The 21,302-nt window shown below is 40.3% G+C and overlaps 1 protein-coding gene across 3 annotated transcripts in view; it reads left to right on the top strand.

Moving 5' to 3' along the window:
- Positions 1–19,977, top strand: part of CHAF1B (chromatin assembly factor 1 subunit B) — a 74,995-nt gene extending 55,018 nt beyond the window's left edge. For 2 of the 3 annotated variants that reach the window (XM_085850388.1, XM_085850390.1), the window contains 4 exons: positions 144–360; positions 11,542–11,585; positions 13,023–13,075; positions 16,651–17,025. In XM_085850388.1, the coding sequence (XP_085706514.1) occupies positions 144–360; positions 11,542–11,585; positions 13,023–13,053 (292 nt within the window). In that variant the 3' untranslated portion in view covers positions 13,054–13,075; positions 16,651–17,025. Of the gene's footprint in view, positions 1–143; positions 361–11,541; positions 11,586–13,022; positions 13,076–16,650; positions 17,026–17,844 lie in introns of those variants that run through there. The other variant, XM_085850389.1, reaches the window with a different exon arrangement.
- Positions 19,978–21,302: the final 1,325 nt, after the last annotated feature.

Genomic DNA, 21,302 nt, shown 5'->3' with positions numbered 1-21,302 from the left:
GACAAATGAAACTGCCTCGGCAGCCCTATGCACCTCACGGCATGAAAGTGGTTATTTATTACATTTTCTTACATTCTCCCCTCAATTTCTTCATTTTGAATTTGATTCTGAGTCAATATTTTTGTTTTTATCCTCTACATTAGGTCAGCTGATGGGTTATGTCTTGCTGTGTCCTCCACTGATGGCTTTTGCTCATTCATCTCCTTTGCACCTGGGGAGTTGGGCACACCACTCCCAACTGAAGCATCGTCCAATTTACAGACCTCACTGCTTGCTTCAAGTCCTCATTCCTCCACTCCTCAGGTTCCTAACTTACAATTGCAGAAGGACAATGAGAAGGAAAGTGAAAGGAAACAAAAGGTAAAGCACAGCTCCCTCACATTTTAATTTATTTTCTAAAAAATTCCCACATCCCTCATTTTTCCAAGTCTCCCTCTATTATGTCCCTCAAGCTTGCTGTTGGTGTGTCCCCCTCCCCCCTCCCCAATCCCCTCTCTTTAAACTGATTTGTTTTATGTTCTCACTCCTTCACAAGCCTCGACGCTGAAATAAAGTTTGGGTTAATTTACTGGCAAACATGGTTGACAGGTTAGCCTAGATTCCCCAGAGGTAAGCACACTCTGCACTGACTAATTTGGGTTTGCATCTCAACCCAGCTATAAACTGCCATCCTGGTGTTTAACATGGACAATGATGCATCACTATGTGTGCTGTCCCTCTGATGGATGTTAGAAACAAATCGAAGTGAAACAGGCAGCTTACCTGCTCACATTCATTTGTGGACATTAAAGTTGCCCCGTTGTTGGCGAAAAGGAGGCGAGGTCTTGCCAGCACCCTGAACAAGTTAAAATGTCTGCCCAAATGCACAGGGGCACTGCTTCAGTGGCACAACTGCATGTCAGTGATGATGCAACTGGCAGGATGAATTCAGAATTCAATGCCCATCAATTATGCATTTGTTGACTACAACTGGCAAACACTTGGTTTCCATAAATTACCATTCCAAATTCAAACTATAATAAAATGGGATACAACAATGTGGTTTGCTGCACGTGAAAGAACATTTCTTAGTTTTATTGTCCAGATCATAATCAAACTCCAAAAGGACTCATAAGGACTGCTGTTGACTGACTCGTGAACCTGTTTCCCATCCTCACCAATTGTGCTTGGCCGGCCTGCCCTCTTCCTCTGCCTCTGCAGGATTCGACCAGTCTCCATAAACCTTTTGTGCCACTTACAAATCTTTTTTACAAATAGATGACAAAGAAAAAAAAAACATAGGGTTAATAGAATGTACCTAAGTCTTCAAGTAGATAATTACATTGAAATTAAGGTTTAAAGAGGTTTAAAGGTGTATAAATAAATTCCAGATTTTACCCAGTGTTAATTGCATCATCCTATCTAACATGTTACATTCGTTCTTCATTACTGTTGTACGTGTCCTTTTGACATTCTTTAAAAAAGTAAATTTCCTTTTTTTGAATGATTTTCAATTTTGTTTAACTGCCAGGCAGGCAGGGTAAGATAATTATCTCACTCCTCTCTGCACATGTGTGATCGGGACAAATTCAGAACCAAAGTACTGTTAAACTGCAATTTTGGCTTTAGATTCATGTTCAAAATACAGCATTAAATTTAAATAAGCTGTACCTCGATCATAAACAGATAGGACAGACTGACTTGAACCAATTGCTTAACCCCACTTTTCGCTTCGTGTGTGCAGGGCAATAATTCTGCAATACAGTACATTGCACCCTTGCTTCAGCTCCGTATGCAACCAAATGGGTAGAATGCACAATCCAACCTCAGCACACTTTGAATAATTTGCCCCATCTGCAGTAGCTTTTGTAAAGATCAGGTCAAATTCCAAATTCCTGCTCTAACCTGCAGTGCGCACTGCATCAGTGGCACACCAAGCCACATGCTGCATGTGGGAGATGACAAATTTGGTGCACAAAGGATGTTTTTGTCAGAATGGTATTTTATCGTGGAGACAAAGGTGCAATGTGTCCAACTTAATGGTGGTTTGCACAGGTTTGTTTTGAATCATGGACCAAATGTTTGGAGAGATTCTGGGATAAAAGGGTCAAAACCTCCATCAAGAACAGAACCCACAGATGGTCCAGGCAGTCGTAAAATCTATCAATTCCTCACAGGTTAATAAGGTCGTTACTTTAGGTAAACAACTATTTTTGATGTTTGTGATTAAGATAGTTAAATGTAGGGTGTTAGTGAATTCGTATAATTTACAACATCCTTTGCATGCACGAGACTGCCCGTTGCAGCGTTGCTTAAGGCCCAGTCACACCTTGACGTTTTAGCCAGCAATGGCAACATATTAAAATGTATGTAAAACGCTGGCTTACGTTGAACTTTTGATGTTTTTTTTTAAAGATTCGGACATATTCACAACGACTTTGTCTTATGCATAACGTATTAGTAATGGACACAGAACGTTTCGTTGTGTTATAGATAACTTATACCAACGAATGCTGAACCTGTTGTCGGCCTCCACAACCTATGCCCAACGATAGTCTAACTTATGCATAGCGCGCTGCACATATCGCCGATGAACTCGTGGCATAGCCTATTAAAAGGCTGCCGCACAACGATTCAAATCATAACCGCCGCAGAAATGGAAGTGTCAACATCGCAGTCACACCTTGGCGATCTTGCCAGCATATGCCGACCTCTGAAAAATGTGTCTAAAACGCTGGCGCACATCGAATACGGTATGGGTAAGTTTGGTATGCGTGAAGAGAACGCTAAAGTACGCCATCATACGTCGTAGTAAGTGGAGTACGTCTTGTAATTTTGAACATGTTGAAAATTTTACGACGTACTTGCCGTATGACACACGCTCCGCATGCGATGGGAATAAGTTGTACGCACGATATGCGATCGTTGACACACATCGACACACATTACTTGTAAGGTGCTCATAAGTCGAAACACGTCAAGGTAATGGTTAGCGTCAGTGTTCCAGACTCCCGTTTTTTTTTCTTCGGTATGACGGTGTTCAGTGTACAGTGCAGTTATGATTTAAATCGTTGAGCGGCAGCCTATTAATTATATTATATTATAACCGCACTAGAAATCGAAGTGTCAAAATCACCATCATAACGAAGGAAAGAAGAAAAAAAAAAAAACCAGGGAGTCTGGAACACTGACGCTAACCATTACCTTGACGTGTTTCGACTTATGAGCACCTTACAAGTAACGTGTGTCGATGTGTGTCACCGATCGCATAACGTGAGTACAACACGTAACTCATAGGTTAGAAATAAGGTTCGGGTATGCTAAACATTACCTCGACGTGTTTCGACTTATGAGTAACTCACAAGTAACATGTGTCGACGTGTGTCAACGATCGCGTGACGTGCCTACAACTAATGGCCAGCGTTGTGCGGAGCGTGTGAGTCATACGCTGGCATAAGTCTTAAAATTTCAAGCATGGAAAATTTGAGGACAACCGAAAAGTACAACGTTTAAAGCCAGCGTACAACGACGTATGGCAGTGTTTTTCAGCGTGCTCTCAATGTTATCAAAACTTACCCATAACGTATTCGACGTGTACCAGCGTTTTAGAGAAATTTTCCAAAAATCGGCATAAGCTGGCTAAAACGTCAAGGTGTGACTGGGCCTTTACAAAAAAACAAAAAGTAAGATTTTTATGGCAAAGCATTTCTCTACATACGTTTTTGGTTTTCAATCTCTCTCTTTCTCTCTTTCTCTCTTTCTCTCTTTCTCTCTTTCTCTCTTTCTCTCTTTCTCTCTTTATCTCTTTCTCTCTTTCTCTCTTTCTCTCTTTCTCTCTTTCTCTCTTTCTCTCTTTCTCTCTTTCTCTCTTTCTCTCTTTCTCTCTTTATCTCTTTCTCTCTTTCTCTCTTTATCTCTTTCTCTCTTTCTCTCTTTCTCTCTTTCTCTCTTTCTCTCTCCACACTCCTCGACTGTCACATTTTGTTGTTGCAACCTAATTTTAAAATGGATTAAATTAAAAAATGTTGTCACAGATCTACCCAAAATATGCCATTATTACAAAGTGAAAACATGTTTTTTGATATTCTTTCAAATTACTTAAAAATGAAAAGCTGAAATGTCTTGCGTCATGATGTATTCAACCCCCCTCAGTCAATTCTTTGTAGAAGCGCCTTTGTCAACGATTACAGCTTCGAGTCTTCTTGGGTATGTCTGTATCAGCTTTGCACATCTGGATTTGGGGATTTCCTCTCATTCTTTCTTGCAGATTTGCTCAAGCTCTGTCAATGGTGAACAACAATCTTCAAGTCTTTCCAAAGATTCTCAATGGGATTCAAGTCTGGGCTTTGGCTGGGCCAATCAAGGACTTTCACGTTCTTGTTCTGAAGCCATTCCAGTGTTATAGCTGCATGCTTGGGGTCCTTGACCTTTTAAAATATTAATCTTCGCCACAATCTAATGTCTTTGGCATTGTCAAGCAGGATCTTTTCAAGGATTTTGCTTCATTCCATTGTCAAGCAGGATCTTTTCAAGGATTTCGCTTCATTGCATTGTTCCCTCTATCCTTACGAATCTCCCAGTCCCTGCCACCAAAAAGCATCCCCATAGCATGATGCTGCCATCACCATACTTCATCGGAGGTATGGTATTAGATGGGTGATGAGCTGTGCTCTGTTTCTGCTGGAAGTAGCGCTTTGCATTCAGGCCAAAGAGTTCGATTTTTGTCTCATCAGACCACAGAATCTTTTGCTTCATGCTCTCAGAGTCTTTCATGTGCCTTTTTGCAAACTCCAGACATGCCATCATGTGCCTTTTCTCAGGCGTGGCTTCCATTTGGCCACTCTCCCATAAAGCCTAGATTTGTAAAGTGCTGTAGAGATTGTTGTCCTTCTGGCAGGTTCTCCGATCTCAACCAAGGAACTCTGTAGTTCTGTCAGGGTGGTCATTTGGTTCTTGGTCACTTCCCTGACCAAGGTCCTTCTTGCATAGTTGCTCAGTTTGGTTGAATGGCCAGCTCGAGGAAGAGTCTGGGTAGTTCCATATTCTTTCCATTTCCTAATGATAGAGCTCACTGTGCTCTTGGAACCTTTCTACACTCTAGAAATTGTTTTATCCCCTTCCCCAGATTTATGCCTTCTCACAATTCTATTTCGAGTTCTACAGACAGTTCCTTGGACTTTATGGTAAAGTTTCTGCTCTGACATGCACCGTCAACTGTGGGACCTCATGTAGAAAGGTGTGTTTTTTTAGCTCGCCTGTTCGAAGAACAGACAGCTATAGCGATACCCCCGGCGTGAGCGTCAGCATCAGCGTGAAAATGTTAAAGTTTTTGGTGCAAGTTATTTAGAAGCTTGCCATTCATTTAATATGTGTACTAGGATGCTGATATTTAGCATGGAGGTTCCTTTGGGGTATACTATTGGTGTCGTGAAGTTGAAATTTAAAAATAATTTCAAATGTTTTATATTTTTGACCTGTTTTGAACTTAACTTTTTTGTAGCACATCAACATTAAAGTTTTTGGTGCAAGTTATTTTTTAGAAGCTTGCCATTCATTTAATATGTGTACTAGGATGCTGATATTTGGCATGGGGGTTCCTTTGGGGTATACTATTGGTGTAGTGAAGTTGAAATTAACAAATGATTTTAATTTTTTTAAAACATTCAACCTAAGATGGTGTCAAAGCCACCCAATGCTCGCCTGTTTATACTAGACACTTGCTATTCATTTAATTTGTGTACTAGTTCACTGATTACAATATACAAATACATATATTGCTTTAAAATTATTTGGATCAGACTTCACTGCAATGCTTTATAAAAAAATATTATTAGACTAGTCCTTGGTTTTTCAAACCCAGGGGCGCGACCCCAAGTGGGGTCGCCAAGCAAATTTTGTCGGGTCGCGGGTGTCTGCTTGCAGCGAAAAAAAAAAAAAAAAATTATATTTTCGATCGGTGTTCGCTTTTACGGGACGTAATATAAACGGTTCGTTCAAAGTATGGGAACCGGCGCAACATGACGCTTGGAATGGGATCCAGCCGATGCGAGGGCTCGCTGAAGGGCGGTTCATTTTGGCGGGAAATTAGTGGTTTGATCCACGGCCTCTCAGACCCAGACTCTATCATTAACGTCTATTCACGTCTCCACGTACGACTCGAGACCTTATTTGTGATGGCAGCACCCGCCACCAGCAAATCTCGAGAACGTTCTTACCAGGATAAATTTCTGGACCTTGGATTTTACTACGTGGTGGATAAAAGTGGGGCACAGAGGCCTCAGTGTGTGATTTGTTTCGAAGTGCTTTCTACGGAGTCTATGAAACAAAATAAGTTGCAGAGGCATTTGATGACAAAACATGCACCTTATCAGGATAAGGAGAGAGCGTTCTTTGAGAAGAAACTTCTTGCACTCAAGAATACGCGTCTTGATAGAGAGGGTACATGTCATCAGACCAATTCTCGGGCATTAGAGGCCTCGTATTGAGTGTCGCTCCATGTTGCCAAGACTAAAAAGCCTCACTCCATTGCGGAAGAACTCGTGCTGCCATGTGCAAAGGACATGGTATCTCTGATGGTTGGGGAGGAAGCGGCGAAGAAACTGGCAGTTATACCCCTCTCTTACAACACCATCCAACGCAGAATTGAAGATATGAGTCTGGACGTAACGGCTCAGGTCGTACAGAAGATCAAGAAATCGCCGTAGCACGCCATACAGTTGGACGAGTCCACTGATATCGCATCGTACGCGCAACTCATCGTCTGGGTCCGCTTCATCAAGGCTGATAGCTTTGTCGATGAGCCTCTGCTCATCCAACCATTGGAGGCCACCACCAAAGGCGAGGACATTTTTGGGAAAGTAAAGCAGTTTTATCATGACCATGATCTGGACTTCAGAAAGTTGCTCGGTTCTCCAACAGACGGCGCGCCAGCAATGTTAGGAGTGCGTTCTGGATTCAAGGCTAAATTGCTTGAGGTGGCTCCTCAGACCTCCATGGTACACTGCATGATTCACCGAGAAGCGCTCGCCTCTCGTACTTTGCCAGAAACCTTGCAGAGCGTGCTCTCAGAAGTCGTAAAAATGGTGAATCATCAAATCAAATCAAAATGGTGAAACATCAAATCGAGTGCCCTCAACACTAGGTTATTCAGGCTATTCTGCCAGGAGATGGACGCCGACCATAAGAATTTACTATTCTACACTCAAGTCAGATGGTTATCTCGAGGAAACCTTCTTCTGCGCGTTTACAAGCTCAAAGATGAACTGAAGGAGTTCCTACGCACACAAGGGAAAACGGCATGGGTAGCTTTGCTTGAGTCGGACTCTTGGCTGTCAGAACTGTGCTATCTCGTTGACATCTTTGAACGTCTCAATGTCCTCAACCGCTCCCTCCAAGGCAAAGACGCCAACCTCATGCTTTTCATGACAAAATGAGCGGATTTCTGATGACTCTAAAATTACTGGCAGACAAAGCAGCTGTAAAGCGCTTCAGCCTTTTCCTCCGTCTGGTGGAGCATCTAACGACCTGCCAGTACGATGATACTGAGCTCGACAGTCTTTCTGGAGAGATAACACGTCGCCTTCAGTCGTCCATTGAACAGTTCGAGCACTATTTCCCTGAGCTGGATGTGCAGTACTTTTCTGTGGTTCGGGACCCTTTCACGGCTCCACTGGACTCGATTGCTGATGAAGATGATACAGCACAGGAAGATCTTGTACAGCTCCAGCAGGATTCCGGAGCGCAGGCTCTTGCGCGGACGAATTAGTTACCGACATTCTGGTGCAAAATGCTGCCGTCGTACCCGACCCTGTCACGGCGCGCCATTAAGGTTCTCATGCCATGTCCTTCATCATACTTTTGTGAGCAGTCGTTCTCCACCATGGTGGTGATTTAAAATAAAGAACAGAAATCGCCTAGAAATGGAGCATGATATTATCCTGGCATTGTCATATACTTCTCCACGAATAGAGAAGTTGGTTTCTGAAAAACAGGCTCATCCTTCTCACTGATTTATCTAAATGTCATTCGGACTAAACTTCTGAAACATTCAACTGTACTATTTGGATACTGTCAGCTATTCTCCGTTTACTCGTCTATGAAAACATGATGATGGTGAATAAAGTAAACAGTAAATGTTCTTGTGTCATATGAAATCTTATCTTGTATATTATGAATTGGGTTTTGAATCTTTTGGGTCGCGTGATGTAGAGAGGTTCTGAAATTGGGTCGCCACTAAAAAAAACTTTGAAAACCACTGGACTAGTCTTTTAAAAATGATAAATGTATAAACAGGTGAGCATTGGGTGGCTTTGACACCAACTCTCTGGTTCTGAATTGAATTGATCACAAGTGGACTCAAATCAAGTTGTAGAGACATCTCAAGGATGATCAAAGGAAATTGGATGTACCTGAGCTCAATTGGGCATGTCATAGCAAAGGGGTTGAATACTTATTGATGCAAGACATTTCAGCTTTTCATTTTTAATTTATTTGTTATTTTCCAAAAACACATTTTCATTTTGTCATTATGTAATAATGTGTAAACTGGTGACAAAAAATATTAAGTGTAATCCATTTTAAATTTGGGCTGTAACACAATAAAATGTGACTAGTCGAGGGGTGTGAATACTTTCTGAATGCCCTGCACAACGTTTTTGGTTTTCAAAACACCTTCTCCACGTGTATACAACATCTTTAGTTTTGTTTAATGGCAAATTTGAAGGACTCATCAGCGGGCTGTATTGTAATGGTGGGAATTTGTCACTGGTTTGTGTGATCCTGCAATTGATGCCTGCAGTCATTCGTTGATGTTACATGCAAAAACCTTCATTTATTATACAAATAGCTCATGAATCCCGTTATTTGAGCAAAGTAAATTGACAACAAATCGTTCAATACAAATAACAGTTTATGCACATGAAGCAATGACAACTCAGGCTAAAGGTGAATTAAATATAAAAACCTTTATTTATTATACAAATTGTTCATCCCTTTATTTGGGCAGTGTAAATTGCTAACGGTCCTTTGCCTCAATCGCGAAATACAAATGACCACGCTTACGTACATGAAGCAGAAATGTGCCGATTGCTTATTTGCATATGTAACACATCGTGGTTGTATCGCTCAAATAATTAACCTCCGCCATCGGAGATGGACGGAGGTTACTGTTTTCACCCCTGTCTGTTTGTTTGTTTGCTTGTTTGTTTGTTTGTTTGTGAACAGTATTATGGAAAAACTCCTGGACGAAACTTGGTGGGGGGATTAGGTATGGTCCAAGGATCATGCCATTAGATTTTGGACTTGGCCCAAAGTCCAATATGGCCGCTGTGGCGGCCATTTTGAAAAAATGTTTGAATTTTTGTTTTTGCATTTCTACATGTTTTAAGTGATTTCCAACCAAAAAAAAAAAATTTGTTAGAGGAAAAAAAAAAAAAAATTGCAACTTTTTTCAAAAAATTTTCAATTTTATTTGAAAAATATTTGAATTTTTTTTTGCATTTCTACATGTTTTAAGTGATTTCCAACCCCCCCCCCCAAAAAAAATTGTTAGAGAAAAAAAAAACATTTTGCACCTTTTTTTTTCAAAAAAATTTCGATTTTTTTTTGGGGCATTTCTACATGTGCGTCGATCTAGTTTAGTTTATTCAATCGTGGTTCAGTGGAGTCTGATCCGTTTTGACCTACAATGAATAGGATATCAGGTTCACTTAAGTGACCCGGCAGTATTGGCAGCGGAGGTTTTGCACTCTACCGAGTGCTCCCCCTCTAGTTCAAATTGTGTATTCGACTTTTGAAGACATCTTAGACTTACCAGAAAACCAACATGGCAGACGTAGCAGTTTTTTATTTCTCTTTTCTCTGTGACCATTCAGGTGGCCAGCTCTGCAGCCAATTGGTTTGAAGGCTTCTTATGCTTTTAATATACAAGATTAATAATAGCCATTATCTATACTGTACAATAAAAGTGAAAAAAATAATTGTTTATTTATAAATGCTTCAAAAACTTAAAATAAAAAAAACAAGAAAATCCAAGCAAATTTTGCATGCTGCCTAAGGGTAGAGAAAGGATGGCTTCAGTCAGAGTAGCATATCTGGGGGAGGTGGTTCTGGGTGGGGGGAAAGTCCCCAATTCTCTCCATGTAAATGTGTATCGTGTAGCACCACCCAGTGGTATCCAGTATTACAAATCTTCTTCTTATATAAAGAAACTGCAAACAACTTGATGATATACATTATGGTGATGTTGAAATCCGAGTAAGAATTCACAATTAACCTCCGCCATCTTCGAAGATGGATGGAGGTTACTGTTTTCACCCCTTTCTGTTTGTTTGTTTGTGAACAGTATTACGGAAAAAGTCCTCGACGGATTTCGACGAAACTTGGTGAGGGGGTTAGGTATGGTCCAAGGATCATGCCATTAAATTTTGGACTTGGTCCTCCCCCCCCAAAAAAAAATTGTTAGAGAATTTTTTTTTTTGCATTTCTGCATGTTTTAAGTGATTTCCAACCCCCCCCCAAAAAATTTACGCCCCCCCCCCCAAAAAAGAGAATTTTTTTTTGCATTTCTACATGTTTTAAGTGATTTCCAACCCCCCCCAAAAAATTGTTACTCCTCCCCCGAAAAATTTAGAGAAAAAAATTTTTTTTTTTTCATTTATACATGTTTTAAGTGACTTCCAACCCCCCCTCCCCCAAAAAATAAAATTGTTAGAGAAAAAAAATTGTTAGAAACTTTTTCTTCTTTTGCATTTCTACATGTTTTTACTGATTTCCAACCCCCCCCCCAAAAAAATAATTGTTAGAGAAAAAAAAGTTTTGCAACTTTTTTTTCAACAAAATTTCGATTTCTTTTTTTTGCATTTCTACATGTTTTAAGTGATTTCCAACCCCCCCTCCCACCCCCCAAAAAAAATGTTGGAGAAAAGAACTATAACTATCAGCACTGTTGGCATATTTAATGAATAAGATACAAGGTTCACTTGAGTGACCCAGCAGTATTGGCGGCGGAGGTTTTGCACTGTCCCAAGTGCTCCCCCTCTAGTTTCAAAATGTTTCATTTCAAGCAGAGGTTCAAACCAAAGCATCCAACATGGAGCTTCGCAGCGAAGCGGAAGTGATTTTATTTAATTTTTTTAATTTTTTTTCCTCACGCCATAAACAGATGTAAGTGGCAAGGTTGGTTAATGGTGATGTTAGCTGAATTCTTAGCAGATGAAGGATGTACACGGGCAAATGATAGAGTGAATGGAGCAGAATGTTTGGAAAGTACAACATGTCGTCTTTTGATTAAAATCATCAGCAAAGCGACATGTAAAAAAGGCCAAGTTGTTCAATAAATACTTTGAGTTGTGAGGAACAGATTGATTTGTGTGGGGGGCGGGGGGGTAGGTAAAAGCTTCATCAACAATTTTATAAATGTGATTTCATTTCAATATATTGTATTCATTCCAGCTAATGTAATTTAGCTAATTAATTAACCCTCTTGTCAAACAGTAAGTTGTTCGGCAAGCTACAAAATATCTGACATTGATTTCATTTTTTTTATGAACCCTGAATCCCCAGGTACAAAGCACCACCCACGCATTGAACCGGGGTCCAACACCGAGGTATCGCATTTTGATTTGCTTTCTCTGCTTCACCTTATCGATTATTATTTACTCACTGGCAAGGTATAGTGTTTCATCAGAAGCAATGAAACCAAGAGTGCAACACAATTAACCTTTGGAGTTCATGAAATCATCCTAAAATACACAATTTGGTGTGTCTGTCAGACTTTTTTTTTTCAAATTTCAACCAAACTTGACAGGAGGATTGAGACACGCGACTTGTTTTTCGCCCCCCACTCTCCAAGGCGGTTTTTCCACTTTGGTCGAAATCCGTGTTTAAGGTTAATAATCCGTGTTAAGATAGCTTATCATGGCATTTTTCCAAAGCCGCTTCTAACAACAAAAGTAATAACAACACTCGTGATAATAGCATATTAATGTTATTAATTATTACAAAACAATATTAATACCAACAAGAGCAACAATTGCTTTCCAATACATATCCCCTACCGGTCCCAATGAATGTTCGTTTATTTGGTTGGTGTACAATGGCACGTGCAGTGCCGAAAATGATGATAACCCAATATTTATACATGAAGCTTAAACATGTGTACGGCTTGTGTGCTTGTATAATACATTGTGGTTGTATACCTGGGATCATTCCAATTGCACTGGCTCATGGACGAATACCCAGGTCTAAGGCCGACCAATTCTTGCTGCTTCGTGCAACCTGGTGGCGCATGATTTTATTGGGGTGGAGTCAGGGCAGCTGAACACTGACCCGTGTATAATATCACATTTTATCAGTCTACAAAGGGCATAACTGAAAAATTGATGAAACACCCTGAAACTCAAACTTGTTCTGTAACTTATCATAATTAAGCCATCTTCCAAGTTTCAGTTGAGCATGTTAAAGGGTATGGGAAAAGGTCGGGGGGGGGGGGGGAGAGGGGACACAGGTTAGACAGACAGACAGATAGACTAAGTTACCTCCGATTAAACTGGTAGGGAACTAATAATATCCTCTCCCCAAAAACTCCTCCAAGGAGGGTTTTTTCCTCCTTGGACAAACGCCGTGTTAACGTGTACAAATAGCTTATCATGACCTTTCGAGGTGGAAGCCTTCGAGAAGTAAAATTTTTTTTTATAAACCGCAAACACATTTTATTTGATTACCTTTTTAAGCAGTCGCAACTGCCGTTTAACACTAAACTGAAAGATCTGGAGGAATCCCAACATACTTGTGCCATTCTATGCTTATCGCGTCTACCATAAAGTCCATAGTCAAATGGTCCTGAACCTAGACCTACTGTAATCTATGTATACACCAGAGAGGATAATAACATGTCCATTCCTGTTACTCCTGCATGGAGTGGGTGTACTTGTAATTTAAATTGATAGATTAACAAACTTTTCCCATACCTGAGGATGATTACTTTTGCTTGTCATTTTATAATCTGTATAAAGTACTTGTCATGGGAATTTTTGTCGTTTCAGGAGAATCGCTCTTACACGGGTCACACACTGATGCAGATACATTTTGCTCATTGGTGTGTATGACTTTCATGATATAAAAACTATAACTATTGCTCACTAAACCAAGACCTGGACCCATCTATTATCCATTTGCCAAAGTGTACACAGGAGCTGTTTGGTAGTTTGGAGTTGGTCAATATCCAATCGCAACACAATGTAGGTGCTGGTTGATATGTAAATTAATTTACTATGTCCGAAGTCAGTGTTTTTGTGTCCACGATAAACGATGCAACTTCAGAAAGTGTAAGTGTAAGAATGATGAGAATGGGCTGAAAGTGAATTGTGGCTACAATTACAAATGTGAAAGTTTAGCAAATGTTTTTTTTTTTTCAAGCACTTGTACCATCTGAAACCAGTTCACATTGAAATTTCAGAGTAGGTATTTTGGCCACTAGATAGGATTCTGATATCAATCCTTGTAACCATTGGTTTTCAATATAATTGTGCTGAAACATTTCAGAAGTGTTGAATCACTTCTGCTTCACCTTTCCCATGTTGAATAACCTACTTTCAAAATCCATACTTTATTTTATGCCTCAGCTGACTAAGTCGCCGGAGGCATTGCCGGTATGTTTTTTTTTTTTTTTTTTTTTTTTTTTTTTTTTTTTTTCGGGTTGTCTGTCCATACATCCTAATTTTCTCTCTTCTCTGCAATCGCTCATCCAATTGACCAGAAATTTTCACCATTGGTGTGACTACTCCTGTAGAATCTATATATTAATACTGAAGGACCAATTTTGTGCTCCTCCTAGCGGTCGCGTCACGTTTTTCTTGGTACTGTGACTTGGACTGAAAGAAACTTCGTACCTGTAAGAGTGCATCGCACACAGTGCCAATAGTCAAACTTCAACTCTAAAGCAGAATAAACACTTTTCGTTTTACATTCGTTTACATGGCGACGTGTGACGTCACCGCTGAGAGGCGTAAGGACGTCATGACATCATCGGTCATTCGCTGACGTCATTACGTCTGTCGTCGACAGACCGTCACTGCTGAGAGGTGTAATTCCACTCCTCGAAAATAGCGTCTGCAATGTAAAACCCTCTTCTGCACATGGTTACTACCTCAGAATGTGAATTTGACAAAAAATGTAACAAGAAACATTGTATCTTCTATATATTAATGCTGAAGGACCAATTTTGTGCTCCTCCTCGCGGTCGCGTCACGTTTTTCTCGGTACTGTGACCTGAGAAGTTTTGACATGGTGTTTGTATGTCAAAGTCGACACGTGCACAAATCAGGTGACTTCTTCACAAAGAGTAGTGCACACCAAAATGCCGTGTACAAGGACGTTTTGGAGGCCTCATTAGGTAAGGCCATGGAGTACATCGACTGGGATCCGGCTCTTACAAGAGCCGCCACTGGTTGTCATATTGGGCTCATGGAACAGAATCCATCTGTGACGGGGTTTCGGCTAGTGTTTTAATGATTATGTCATAGATCATGTGGTGTGACAGCCATGTTGGAAAAACTTTGGACATCTATCTCAAACTGCTCCATGATAAAATATTGAAACTTGACACGTATGAAGTACTCCCCATGGGAAACGAGTGATTTTTTTTGGGGGGGGGGGAGTTGTTATGTGATGACATCATAGGTGGATTCGGTATGTCAAGATTGCATACATCGAACATTTTATCTGATCAATATGAAAATTTGAGGGTAATCTAGGGTAAAATTGTATGGCGGAGAAAAATTGATGACATCAGTCACATGGTTCGACAGCCATAATTTTTTTTAAACTTAACCTTCAAAAATCTTCTCTGAAACAGCTGAACAGATCGAGGCAAAACTTTAAGGTTGGTCGCCTATCCATGAGGAACAAAAAGTTATCCACCGATAACGTCACAGGGTTTGGCAACTTTTTTTTGAAGAATAAACCTTTAAAAAATCTTCTCCAGAATGTCTGCACAGGTCAAGGGGAAACTTCACCCACATGTTCCCCAAGCCTTGAGGATAACAGGGTGTTCAAGAATAAGTCATAGGTCACATGATCTGGCAGACATATTGTATGGAATGAAAATCTTTTAAAATATTCTCTTGAACCACTTTATCAATTGTTTTGAAGCCACATTTATGATCTAGTAGTCATGGTGAATATATGTTTGAAGTTTCAACCTGATCGGACGCATGGTCTGGCAGCCAGAATTATTAAATATTTTGAATCTGGTTTCAGGGATTTAATATCAAACTTTTTACAAATGTGTATAATGACGTAATAATGTGGGCGGAGGCATATCTGGCAACATCAAAAAGTACCGTTCTAGTTTTCTATTATGAGAGGATCGGTCCCAAGTTAATGAAATATTGAATCTTGCCAGAGTTCAGGTACAACTATGCAGCACTTTAACATAGATATTGCAATGGATGATAAAAATATTTTGACAATACAGTAAACCCTTAAATATCAGGTTGGTTGCGTTCCTGGAAAATGCTGCGATATTCCCATTGGAAATTCGTTTTTATTATCGCAGTTTTGAATAAGGTGGGGGGAGGGTTAGGTTCTTGGGCTTCAAGAAAAGAGGAATGTGGGCAGCAGCCAAAAATAAACATCACAATTGAAACAAGAAAAAGAGCATTGCAGACCCTTGCCAGGACTTGTTTTGTATGGCATTTGTGTCCTGGCTTGTTATGTAATTAATAAGAGACCATTAGAGCCACGACTTTATAACTGCTGTTAGTGGTGACTGGGTACCAAGACGTCTCGCTTTAATGCAACCCCGCTTTGATGGGACACTTGACCCTGACCCATGACATTTTTTGTTATTATTCAATTGAATTTAGAGTGTGATTAAAATAAATTCAATTAAAATCAAATGGAAGACCAAATAAATACAGTCCTGCATTGGATTAATTAGAAGGAACCCAAACAAGCAAATCGCAAAGATGGAGTCATTAGGAGGAACCTGGATAGGATTCACATTTCACCTAATTTACCCTCAGTTTCATCCAGGCACAGCCAAGTAAGACTTATTAAAAACAAAAACAAGTTTCATATTGATGGGGTTTCAGAGATACAGAGGTCCAAAGTTTTTCTGTTTTTCCCACATGGCTGCCACACCACATGACCTATGACATCATAATTATCATTAAAACATTCTACAGGAGTAGTCGTACCAATGGTGAAAATTCTCAATCCAACAAGCGGTTGTGGAGAAAACCACAAGTTGTGCCAACATACAGACCAAAATGCAGGTCAGGGTAATAAGTGTGCGTGCGTGCGTGCGTGCGTGCGTGCGTGCACGTGCCTGAAACTTTACATGCATACCAAGAAGGAAATGTATGAGTGAAAATTAGGTGTTTGGTTTCATTAAAATGCTCCTTTTGAAGATAATTAATGGCCTTAATTACATCCTTTATCATGCGCATCCTCAGCCACCTCGCTCGGATCTTAATTCGCCATTTTTTTTGGCCTGCTCAACAATGCCTTGAGTTAGAATGGGCAGCAACAGTTTATTAATGATCTTGTTTTGTTTTGTTTTGTTTTGTTTCCTCCGCCCCCCACCCCCAACTTTCCTCACTCAACTGAATGCCTGATCATCATACCTACAAATCGCTGGGTATATGCAATGCTTTTGAACACCCGGAGACGCCAGCGTTCGTGACTATTTCATTTCCACACGTGATCATCGAGAATCTCTTAAACCAAGCCGAATTACAAAATTTAAGCTCCAGAATTGAACTTGGCAGCAGTTCCAACTGCTGAAAAGTGTTTGTCCAATTTTGGACATTGGGCTTTTATTACCGAATGGTAATCGCTTGCCAAGCCAGCCGTTCCGTTGGAGTGCTTAAGCCACTTGGCAAATGCTCACCACACTGCTTTGTTTGTGTCAGTCACAAGAAGACCCATCACTTCGCTGATGGAAATACCACTCTTTGTGTAATTGCTTTAAAAAAAAAAACAAGGAATAAAAAGTAACCTTCAGCCTTTTATAAATAATGCAAATAAATTATTGAAATATCAGCTGCTTTTTAATATTCTTTTCTCATCTGTGTTCCAAGTAGAGCAACTTACTTTGTGATGCTTTAAAAGGTAGTGTATAATCAGCATTTTCTGAATCTAATTGATATGACTTGCATTATAATTTAAGAAGATGGAGAAAGAGATTTTTCTGCCCGGTTTTATATAGAACACGGTGGTTAAAAAGAAAACGGTTGTTTCGGCACGTTTTATCACCCCCGTTATGCCCTGGTATGCGGCCTACCCTTCCCCTCCTCTCATGCTTTGACGTCTCTGGGCAGTGTTCAGTCGGACCCGTTTGAAGGAGCTGTCTGAACATGCCCCATTTCGTTCAATCCTGTACCAATGCTGGCAGATGGGACCACCCCTCCCCCCCACCAAATGCAAATTGAGAACCCCTCCCCCTCCCCACTTCCCCTTCCCACTTCCCCCTCCCCTCCCCACTTCCCCCTCCCATCCTCTCCCCCCATCCTCCTCACTACCACACCACTCCCGGCATGTATAGCAATGCATGGAAAGGCCTCGTTCCCCTCCTCCTCAGCCTCTCCTTGCTCACCCATCCCTCCATCCTCTCTCCCTCCCCTCCCCTCTTAATATTGCTGTCAATGAAGCTACGCATTGTATTTTCTCGTGTAAAATAAATATCGGCTTTACGATTTAATCTCCTGCTGCATTTAAGCAGATTAAACATAGCCCTTCCCTTCTCTCATTTGTCTAAAGCCCCCACATCTATCTCTATCTCTCGCTCTCTCATGCCTCAATTTACATCTGGCATGTGTTCTTGAAAAGTGTGACTGAAATTGAATCAATTTTTCCCATAAGAAATACAAGGAACATGGAAATCCAACACAGGTGGAGGCTATTCAGCCCATCATGCCCGTGCGAACACCACACCAACCCATCGACACAAGATCCAAGGAAGAAAATGCAAAAAAAAAAGTTTTTAATTAATGAAATTTTTTAAAATGTATTTTTTTTAATCTTTTTTTTTCCCCTTTTCTTCCCCTCGGGGAGGGGGCATGGGCTTTGTTAAAAATACAGTAATGGAATAAGGTGGGGGTGGGGAGCGGATATCATCATTTTCACCTGCAATATTACCTTTTCGGCTTAAACAGAGATAATTTAAACTCATTCTAACACATACTTTGACAGTAAAAAATTTAAAATAAATAAAGTACAGGGTGGCCACAATGTACGGTCACCCCTTGTAAAAATTGACATTGCCTTTTATCATATTGGCTGACAACACTAAAGCGTTCAAGTTTATTCCACATTTTACAGCACATGACAAGCCTTAAGTGTCCAGTGGATCCATTTGTGCTCCATCATTGTCATTACAGAGAATAATTTTGCACCATGTTCTGTGCGACATTTCAGAGTATGTGTGGGGTGATACGATTCAAAGGAAGTCACTGCTTTTTTAAGGTCATCAATGGTTTCGTAGCACTGCTGTGCAACAATGTCTTCTGATGCCCCAAAATCAATGTAAATTTATACAAGGGATGATGAGACATTTTGGCCACCCTGTACAGTGCAGTAAAACTGTAAATTATGCTGTGATGTTCGAGGAAGGGAGGGGGGGGAGTGACAGTTATGATCAAATGGAGGAGGATGGGAAACATCATTCTCATCAACATGGCCAGTGTACATTCCATCTTTTTCATACAAGAGCTCCTATGCTTCTTAATCAACTTGGATGTTAATGACTTAGCACGTTTTGTACTTTAACGAATTTGTTCTGTATTTTTATAAATTCTATAAACGGTTGTTGGAGGCAAACTAAAGTGCCAACCAACCTCGACAGCACGATCACCACTCGCCATTCTGTGTATGACATCCAATTTCACAATTTTACACACTTTCTTAGCCACAGGCTCTTTTCACCACTCGCATGTTTAGAACTTGTGAATAAAGTCAATGACGATATTTAACGATACGAATCGCACTACTGTATGCAAAGATTACGGAAGTACAGTAGTGTGACCCTAACATCACTGGGGATACGTTCCTGAAAAATGCCATAAATGTTGAATCTGCAAATGTCAGGGCATCATTTGAAATTGGGGCGATGGGGGGGGGGGGATAGGTTCCTGGTGGTTCATGAAAATGGAAACATCAAAAATCGCTTTTCCGTCGCCAATTTTCCTGAGCCGCCCAAGTCGATTGAATTCGAATTAGCCAGTGCAAGAAACATTTCCATGTTTTATGTGCACAAGAATAAAGAATTTGAACAGTGGCCATGTCGGTACAGTGTCCGACTGGTGCAGTGTAAAGTTACACTTTTTATATACAATTGATTATACACTTTACAGTCGCAACAATAATTATTGGAAATATATTCCTTTAAAGTTGATTAGAATTCATTACAGGAATTTAGATTCATATACATGTATCAATTATATATATATATACTCCATTAAGCTCTTATTTATTTGATAATTGGATGGATAATGTATCGCTATCATAATGGCTTTCATTGTAATGTGTTAATTATTGACCAAAATTGAGTCTTGCAGTGAGTTGTGCACGGCAAGGGTGACATCTAGTGCCAAGCCTCGTGCATGACACTGAGATCGTCCAAACCACACGTCTCAACCTTTTCTTACCATGAGATTTGTCTGTGGAATTATAAATGCTTTATAATGTGAATAAAAGTCTCTAATAATCTGCTAAAAAAAAAAAAAGGTTTAGTGGTCATTGTATGAGCAAGCCTTTTCAGAGATCATTTGTTTAATCCCTGTATAACAATGAAAATTTTGCAAAATCATGAGGTTTGAAAAAATACTGTTGTAATGACAACATATTGAAAGAAATTTCTACACATTTGATTAAATATGTTGACATGTTACTTCAAAATGTATAAATATGGATTCTGTCTGGCTGAAAAAGTTTCTTGATCAAGGATAATCCAATGATATAGCAAAAGAAACCTATGTGTTTTGCTATCCTCACAATGAATGATCTGAATTCTGAACCTGTGGAGTTTATTCAATATGAGGAAAGAAAATTCCAGGACAATTTTGGCGTAGTCGGCAGGATTGCAAATCTACAGGAACAAGAGGTGAGTGGTGACTGGCTGGAAGGACGTGGACCCTTGGGTACCTGCAAATAATTAATGTGAGTAGCCCTTTTGAAAGCCTCTATTTGGTATCTTTCGACAATTTACAAATGACGCAAGTTTAATTTGAAATTGAATTCAGGCCATTTATTGCAGGAATAAGGGAACAAGATCTAATTGCTTTACCAGAAGCTAAAGTTTAATTTATTTCTTGTTGCAGACAGCATATACTGGTACTCATTCCATCAACCTCAGAAGGATGACAGGCTGAATCAACCCCACCTGGTGTTAATTCAGTAGACAACAGCGTTTGAACTCAGGACCCTAGGATCCTAAGCCAGCCACCCTAACCACTAAGCCAACACCAAACTAAAGCCTGGGTACCCTCTTAACAACGCAACTTCAAATAAGCGTAAATGGAGGAAACGTAAATCACATGTCGGTGACGCCAACGCAGCTTCCTGAGCAAGGGTTTTGTGGGTGGTTTGCCATTGCCTTCTGAGCAAGAGTTCGGGCAGGAATTTGGAATTTGCTCATGGTGCCAGCAACAGCTCACCCACTCTCCACGAAGGACACTGTGGGATCGTTGACATCTACCAACTGTCAACAGACAGGACATATGCTTAATGTCCATCTGAGGGACGGTGCGCACACACACAGATGAATCGCCCTGCCTGTGAAAAACCAGGATGACAGTTTATAGCTGGGTTGGGATTTGAACCCAGGCTTGATGGCTTTGAGGTGAGTGTGCATACCTTGAGTCCAGACCATCCTGCCAGCACCAAAGCTCCCACCATTCCTCCCCTATTACTGCAATCTCTGAAATCGTTTCCTTTTGTAAATCATTCTGCAGCTTAAACTCGTGAATAAAATAACTCGCTTTCACCAAGCTAATCCAAATCCTCCATTTGGGTCAGAGCATCACTTTTCTTGACTTTTTTTTGTGCTTGGTTCACCAAAAGTAAGTTTTCCCCTCTATAGTAGCCATGGTTAAAAATCACTCAGGGCAATAATAACCAAAAACAAAGGATTTTTTTACAATGACATTGAATGTAATGTTGATGGATATAGGTACAGTACAGTACACCACACATGCTACATGTCTTGTACTACCTGTACCCCAGCAGTGCTGCTGGTTTACAATTATGTGTCAACTTAATCGCTTCCTTTCTCCATTGCTTTACACTTCATTGTCATTATTAATGGTGCATGAGAAACGATG

Source organism: Eptatretus burgeri, chromosome 12 (genome assembly GCF_056783735.1).
Source record: "Eptatretus burgeri isolate ZD-2024b chromosome 12, Ebu_testis_v1, whole genome shotgun sequence".
NCBI classification, from domain to species: domain Eukaryota; kingdom Metazoa; phylum Chordata; class Myxini; order Myxiniformes; family Myxinidae; genus Eptatretus; species Eptatretus burgeri.
The sequence above is the reverse complement of the archived record's forward strand: the minus strand, read 5'-3'. Positions and strand labels throughout refer to the sequence as shown.